Raw genomic sequence first — 8,612 nt, 5'->3', positions numbered from 1 at the left:
TATCATGCAGCCAGCAGAGAGAAACAGACAGAGTGCTGCAGAAATAAAAGTCTCCAAACCAAAGAGAAACAAATATTAATAAGAAGAATAGAAGAGAAGAAAATCCACAGACACCAAGCAGTGAACAAAGTGACAAAAATATAAACTCAGACAGGCGTGAATCGTGACAGGATTACTGAGCATAAACTTTCATGTTCTTGCATTGAAGTTTTTTTTCCTTCAAAAATGTATTTCTTATATGTTGATCAAAAGAAATGTTTCAAAAACAGCTAGTCTTCACATAATTAGATAAGTTTTTAGCTTTTTAAAAAAAACAGAGGTTTATTTTGATTGCTAAACTGTTACATTGTGACACTAATATACTCTCAACGACTGTGTGTTTTAAACTTATGGGATTTTAGGTTAAATTGTTTTGTTTCTATGACAAATATTCTTTTCATGTTTTTAGGTGAAAACAAAGCACTGCCACTCCATCACAGATGTCTTTGTTTGATTACTGAACAGTTACTGGTGTCACTAAAATACTCCCAAAGACCAGCTTTGTTTAAATGAGATTCCACCTCTCTGTCTAACTCAGGTACTTGAACCTCCAGGAGAACCACATTAACGTGATCCATGATAACTCCTTCCAGGACCTCGTGCGCCTGGAGAACTTCTACCTCAACGACAACCTGCTGTCTGATCTGCCCAAACTCGCCTTCAGAGGCCTCAGCCGCCTCAAAATGCTCAACCTCGGGGGCAACCAGTTGACCAACGTGTCCAAGACCTGGTTCAGTGACCTGGTTGAGCTGGAGGTCCTGTACCTGGACAGGAATCAGCTACTGAGCATCGAGGAGGGCGCCTTTGAGAACCTCACTAGCCTGATGACGCTCCACCTGAACAGCAACAACCTGACCTCGCTGCCCCTCAGCGTGTTCCAGCCCGTCTATTTCCTGGGTCACCTGTACCTCTTCAAAAACCCCTGGGAGTGCAGCTGCTCCCTGGAGTGGCTGAAGCAGTGGATGGAAAATTACAAACTGGTGCGGGACATTCCTTGTGCCTCGCCTTCCTCTGTTGCCGGATTGGACCTGAGCCAGGTGGTGTTCGCCAACATGAACGGCACATGTGTGGACCCTGCAGATCTGAACCTAACCACGGTCTCCTCAGAGCCAGTCCTGACCACAGAGAACCGTTTCAACAGTCTCATCTCTAAGCTGCTCCAGCAGGAGCTCAGAGAGGAGCTGGGGAACGGGACAGAGAGCCTCCGCAACAGGACCCTGGTGGAGGCAGAGGAGGGGCAGCTCTCTGCGGGGGCTGGGGGGCGTCAGGCCTGGGCCAGCCAATCCCTGCTCTGCTTCACTGCCATGTGGTTCATATCTGGTTTACTTGGCCTGTCAGATACTAACGCCTGTGTTTTCTGCATGAGAGCTGTGACAAATATCCATCATGGAGCAGACTTTCTTTAAGTTGCAGACAAGACAAACGGTGATTTTATTTTTCAACGCAAGTCTTAAGAAATGTTTCACTTGTGTGAGTTTGTGCAGCCAAAAACAGATTGTGGTAAAGTTAGAGGAATGATGTTGGTATCTCTCACCACCACCAAAGGAGGCAGATGATTATGTTTTTGTCAGTCTGCATGTTGGCAAAATATCTCATAACCCACAGGATGGAGTTTAATTACACTTTCAGGAAATAATCATTTGATCTACATTTACAACTGTTTACTTTTTGAAGTTAACCCAACTCAAGATGGCCACCAAAGTCAACCAACTGCAGAAAAAACAAAAATGACTGTAACTCAGATGATAACTGGTCTCCTCATGTCTCAATGAGACTAACCTGTATAAGTCAAGGTTGACTGATTTGACAGATATCGAGGTAAAATCTGGTGTGGAAGTAGTTTAGCAATACCATTACAAGCAGGATGAGGGAAATACAGGATGGGATTGCAAAGTTAGAACTGGAGTTGCAGGACAACAGAGGTGAAATATTGAAGAGAAGGGGGGTTGTAGCCTATGGGTGGTGGGGTGTGTGGAAGGGAAAGAGAGGGACAGTGCCCATATCATATACCTAAAAATACAGTACATCTCTGTCATATACATCTCTGAGCAGATCAAAACCCAGAGTCACAGTTTAGAGAAAATAATTCTACACCCAATAAATCTTTTTAGCTCTAAGAGATTTTCCAAGCACTTAGTTTATAATTTTGCAATGAACTATTTGAAGCCAATAGCCTGATGCATGCTCAATAATCCAGGTAGAAAAATCTAACAAAGGGTCAGTTGGCTGTTGTGGCCATCTTTGATTGGGGTGGCTCCAAACGTCAGTCAGCTGTAGCTGTATATATGATTATTCCCTTAGTTTCTACGAAAGCTCGCCGTTGGTTTGTGAAGTATTGTGCTAAGAGAAAAAAAGAGTTGACTTCAAATATCTAACAAAGTTAAGTCAGGTCCTCTGGTCAGATTAAAAAAATTGTTGAAACGTTTCAGCTTTTATCCAAAAGACTTTGACAGTCTGATGAGCTGCACTGAACTCAGTCTTATAAATAGCACATTCTCATAGTAGATCATCCAGTTTGCTGTTGACATCCAAAACTAGCTGTTTACATGATAAAGAAGGACCATCAGTCTAGTGACCGACATTAGTGCCCAAACAATCGATTGTTTGTTAGTGACCCTAATGACAGGTCGTTAGTACCCTAACCCTATCCTAACCCTGTCATTAGGGTACTAACGACCTGTCATTAGGGTACTAACGACCTGTCATTAGGGTACTAACGACCTGTCATTAGGGTACTAACAATCGATTGTTAGTGTTAGTTTATTAGTGGGGTGGCTGTGGCTGAGTGGTTAGAGCAGTCGTCCTCCAATGCGAGAGTTGGGAGTTCAAATCCACCAGCATTCACATGTCGAAGTGTCCCTGGGCAAGACACTGAACCCCTCATAACCTCTGATGTGTGTCCCATCAATGTATGAATGTGATCTAAAGCTCTGATTAGTCTCATTAGAATGATTTGTTCAATTAGCTTTGTAGAGATCTAGTAGAGTGCTGTATGAATGGGTAAATGAGGTACAGATTGTTGTAAAGTGCTTTGAGTATCTTGAAATAAGATAGAAAGGCGCTATATACAGTGCCTTGTGAAATTATTCGGCCCCCTTGAACTTTTCAACCTTTTGCCACATTTCAGGCTTCAAACATAAAGATATAAAATTTTATTTTTTTGTGAAGAATCAACAACAAGTGGGACACAATCGTGAAGTGGAATGAAATTTATTGGATGTGTCAAACTTTTTTAACAAATAAAAACTGAAAAGTGGGGCGATCAATATTATTTGGCCCCCTTGTGTTAATACTTTGTAGCGCCGCCTGTTTCTGCAGTTCCAGCTGCAAGTCTCTTGGGGTTTGTCTCTATCAGTTTTGCACATGGAGAGACTGAAATTCTTGCCCATTCTTTCCTGCAAAACAGCTCGAGATCAGTGAGGTTGGATGGAGAGCGTTTGTGAACAGCAGTCTTCAGCTCTTTCCACAGATTCTCAATTGGATTCAGGTCTGGACTTTGACTTGACCATTCCAACACCTGGATACGTTTATTTGTGAACCATTCCATTGTAGATTTGGCTTTATGTTTTGATCATTGTCTTGTTGGAAGATAAATCTCCGTCCCAGTCTCAGGTCTCTTGCAGACTCAAACAGGTTTTCTTCCAGAATGGTCCTGTATTTGGTCCCATCCATCTTCCCATCAATTCTGACCATCTTCCCTGTCCCTGCTGACGAAAAGCAGGCCCACACCATGATGCTGCCACCACCATGTTTGACAGTGGGGATGGTGTGTTCAGGGTGATGAGCTGTGTTGCTTTTACACCAAACATATCATTTTGCATTGTGGCCAAACAGTTGGATTTTGGTTTCATCTGACCAGAGCACCTTCTTCCACATGTTTGGTGTCTCCCAGGTGCTTGTAACAAACTTTAAACAACACTTTTTATTGATATCTTTGAGAAATGGCTTTCTTCTTGCCACTCTTCCATAAAGGCCAGATTTGTGCAGTGTACGACTGATTGTTGTTCTATGGACAGACTCTCCCACCTCAGCTGTAGATCTCTGCAGTTCATCCAGAGTGATCATGGGCCTCTTGGCTGCATCTCTGATCAGTCTTCTCCTTGTTCCAGATGAAAGTTTAGAGGGACGGCCGGGTCTTGGTAGATTTGCAGTGGTCTGATACTCCTTCCATTTCAATATGATTGCTTGCACAGTGCTCCTTGGGATGTTTAAAGCTTGGGAAATATTTTTGTATCCAAATCCGGCTTTAAACTTCTCCAACACAGTATCTCGGACCTGCCTGGTGTGTTCCTTGGTCTTCATGATGCTCTCTGCACTTTGAACAGAACCCTGACACTATCACAGAGCAGGTGCATTTATACGGAGACTTGATTACACACAGGTGGATTCTATTTATCATCATCAGTCATTTGGGACAACATTGGATCATTCATAGATCCTCACTGAACTTCAGGAGTGAGTTTGCTGCACTGAAAGTAAAGGGGCCCAATAATATTGCACGCCCCACTTTTCAGTTTTTTATTTGTTAAAAAAGTTTGACACATCCAATACATTTCATTCCACTTCACAATTGTGTCCCACTTGTTGATTCTTCACAAAAAATTAAAATTTTATATCTTTATGTTTGAAGCCTGAAATGTGGCAAAAGGTTGAAATGTTTAAGGGGGCCGAATACTTTAGCAAGGCACTGTAAGCGCAGTCCATTTACCATTTAGTGCCCTAATGACTGATTGTTACTGTCCTAATGATTGATTGTTCGTTAGTTCCTTAATGGCCGGTCATTAGGGCACTGACGACTGACCATTAGTGTCCTAATGACTGATTGTTAGTGCCCTAACTATCGATCACTTATGATCAGGGCATTCGGTACTAATGATCAGTTGTTAGGCTAATGGTCCTCCTTGATCATGTGAACAGCTAGTTTTGGATGTCAACAACAAACTGGTTGATCCATTAGAAGGGGATATTCCTAAGACTGAGTTTAGTGCGGCTCATCAGACTGACACAGTCTTTTGGACAAAAGTTAAAATGTTTCAACATTTTTTTTGATCCGTCCAGAGAACCTGACTTAACTTTGTTAGATTTTTTAAGTCAACTCTTTTTTTGTCTTAGCACAATACTTCACAAACCAATGGGGAGCTGTCATAGAAACTAAGGGAATAATCATATACAGCTACAGCTGACTGATGTTTGGAGCCACCCCAATCAAAGATGGCCACAACAGCCAAATGACCCTAGAAAACATAAAAATGTCCAATTCAGTCAATTTACAAATATTAAGTAAGACTTTGATGTGGCAGTAACTGTTATTCAAAACGCATAATGCTAGTGTTACTCATTATGCTTGTTCGTCATTTGCCAAAACCAAAATGGCAATAACTTAGTTTTACAGATACTAAGCTACAATTAGGTGTGGTAGTAGCTGAGAATCATTCACAACAGATACTCTGAACATGACATCTCAAGGTACTGCATGAGATTGCACACATCTTTTCAAGTTTTGTCCTAAACGGCTTCAACTTTATCATTTTTCATCAAACACGATAATCTAAAACTCTGACATAAAAGGTGACCGGCAATATGTATTCAATCAAGGAATGCTAGGCCTTTAAGTGTATTATCCATTTAGATGAGCTGTTTCACAAACAAATCTATAAACATGCCAAATCGTTATGGTTGCAGGATTATTTATACAATGACAGATGGATGAAACCATACGTACGGACGTCCTTTTTGTTTTGCATTACTCTCATTTTCAACTAACTTATATAGTCTTTACATTACATGCTGTATGAGTGTTTTTGTAAGCTCTCACATCTTTGTCTCTAGCTAGAGGAGATAAGAGCTCCTGTAGTTCTCTCCCGAACAGATGTCCTCTCTGCTAACCACCCTTCCTTCTGCTCTAAATGTTCCTGCAGCTTTTCCATAAATGCATTAATCTTCTTATCACATGCAGCTCCATGTCGCTGCTGCTACAATCTGATGGATGGATCTTATCAGTCTTCTTGCCTGCAATGAATGAACTGATTTGTAACTAATAACGTGTACCTGCACGTGTCAGGATGTAGACTGAGACAGGAAACACATCTATACGATTACTTGGCATACTGTGATGTTTGTATAGCCTGGCGTTCTGCATTATGTAAGTCACACAGCTTAAAGAAAAGACCGAAAACTGTTTTCTTTTTACCCTGGTGAATCAATTTTAGTCGTCAGTCGGTCTTCACTGCTTTTTTCAGACACTCTGTCATGTCATAGCATATATTTTTCTAAATAAAAAGACTACTGTTGAACCTGTGACGTGCCAGCTCACTGACTCGGTTCAGCCTCGGGCGAGGAGTTGACCCGTTTTAGAGGTGCACTCCAGTTAATCTGCCGGCTGGCCTGTTGGCCTATTAATGTGGGATTAGGTTGGGATTTAGACAACCTGGAGAGGGCTCGGGGAAGCTCCACCTCATTGCTCTGATTTACTGTTGCTCTCATGCAGCTGCTTTTATCTAGCACTACCGCTGAGATGTAACGGAGAACATCGGTCATAGCGATGTGTTATGGGACATGAAAACCTCAGAATTTACAGCTGATGTGTCCTCAGGTGTTAAAAATTCTCTGGTCTGTTGTGAAGAAGGAGCCGAGCCAAAAAAACAAAACTCTTGATTTACTGGTCCATCGACATTCCACCCCTCACCTATGACTCATGAGGTGTAGATCATGACTGAGTTAAATATTAAATACTAGGAGCTGCAATGAGCTTCCTCCATACGGTGGCCGGGCTCACATTAGAGATCAGATGAGAAGCTCTGTTCTCTGGGGGAGCTCAACGTTGAGCCCCTTGTCTTTTGAATCAAAAGGAATCACACGAGGTGACTTTGCCTCTTGGTTGTTTTCCTGGAATAGCCCACCCACTCATATATCGTCTTTACCTGCTTCTTCCTTTTTCAGATCACAGGGGTCACAGGTGACCCATGTCCAGCAATTACTATGTGAGAGGCGGGGTACACCCTGGACAGGTCTCCAGTCCATCACAGGGACACATAGAGACAAACAAGACAAACAGCCATTCACTCTCTCACTCTCATCTAGGGACAATTTAGAGTTACCACTCAGTCTAACATGCATGTTTTTGGTTTGTGGGAGGAAACAGGCGTACCCGGAGAAAACCCACGCATGCACGAAGAGAACTTGCAAACTCCACCCAGAAGGGCCCCCAGACCGGGATTTAAACCGGGGACTTGCTCACTGAGAGGCAGCAGCTCTACCAACTGCGCCACCGTGCTGGAGGAACTCACTGGGAGGAAATTTTGTGCCATATTTGAGATGAGAATGCATCGGGACCCCCAGGAGGAGCCACAGATTGTTATTGGGAAATAGAATGTCTGGGTTTCTTTTTTTAAACCCGTTGCCTCTGTAATTTGACCATACATAGAAAAGAAAATGAATTGACAGATGAACTTTTAGCAGCATATTTCCACAATACTTCCACATACATCAATGAATGTGCGACACCTCAGGTCCACCTTTGCACAACTCTCTCGGACTACATCAGGATGTACTTTAGAATATTATGCCTCACTAGTGTGACACTACAACCATAGTAATCATGCCAATGCATATCCAAGACCACATCCAATCTTTTTTCTTTTTCATTCAGAAGTCTCGTCCTTACTATGATGAGAGTAAGTGTGCTTGTTTTGTGTCCAATAGTGACAAATGGAAAACAATTAAGCATGGTACAGTACTTATTGGAAAAGAGCCAGAAGAAGAGCGTGGATTTGTTGTTGTCGCCCCATTGAATCAGAATCAGAATAAACTTTATTGGCCTTGCACAGAGGTACAACGCGAATATGTATGTACAGTTGTCCGAAAGATGGGCGGAGTGCACGAAGCTGCAACTATAGAAAGCGCGGCCTTCTTATCCTTATCAGATAATAATCTTAGATAGGAAAAGGGGGAGAAACATGAGGGTAGATAGTGGTATTACAAAAAAAAGATCTTTCACATCTTGTCCATCAGGACATGATTTGAGACATCAAAAAACTACCAGCAGCACAATTAAAACATGATTACATTTGACATCAAGGTGTTGAGATTTGTCCATAAGCGTTTTTTCAGATCAGCCACAGTTTCTGAAGATGTTGTTTCAGCGAACAGTTCTGATAAGCTTGCACAGAAAGTTCTCGGGGTGGGGGGGGGGGGGGGTGTGCAATAGATGAAGCTTTTGTCCTTGGTTACTCATGACCCAGGAGAAATTTGATAGTCGGCCCGTCTCTGAGGCCGTCGGGAGTCAGATTTAGATCAGCTTGATTCTTGTTTTTCTTCAGGCAGACAGATTACTTTTTTCCAGCCTTGAGTCCATCTGGGCGTTCTGGTTCCAAAAATGCCTAATTGTGGGATTCCATTCCACTGATCCATTCTATGAGTCTCCTTCAAGGTCGAACCCACCACGCTGACGAGTCCCAGAAGCCGCAGGTGGCCTGCGATTCTCATAAATCGCCTCCACCTTACAGTTAAGCTCGTAGACCAGATGATTTAAAGTTCCTACTGCACGGATCAAACCTTCACACTGACTCGGGAGC

The 8,612-nt window shown here is 42.5% G+C and overlaps 1 protein-coding gene across 1 annotated transcript in view; it reads left to right on the top strand.

Moving 5' to 3' along the window:
• nyx (nyctalopin) overlaps positions 1-1,445 on the top strand; it is a 38,900-nt gene extending 37,455 nt beyond the window's left edge. The window contains exon 2 of the mRNA XM_037686698.1: positions 578-1,445. Within this exon, the coding sequence (XP_037542626.1) occupies positions 578-1,445 (868 nt within the window). The remainder of the gene's footprint in view (positions 1-577) is intronic.
• Positions 1,446-8,612: the final 7,167 nt, after the last annotated feature.

Source organism: Nematolebias whitei, chromosome 13 (assembly GCF_014905685.2).
Source record: "Nematolebias whitei isolate Nwh7 chromosome 13, NemWhi1, whole genome shotgun sequence".
Taxonomy (NCBI): domain Eukaryota; kingdom Metazoa; phylum Chordata; class Actinopteri; order Cyprinodontiformes; family Rivulidae; genus Nematolebias; species Nematolebias whitei.
This window is presented reverse-complemented; position numbering and strand designations above follow the sequence as displayed.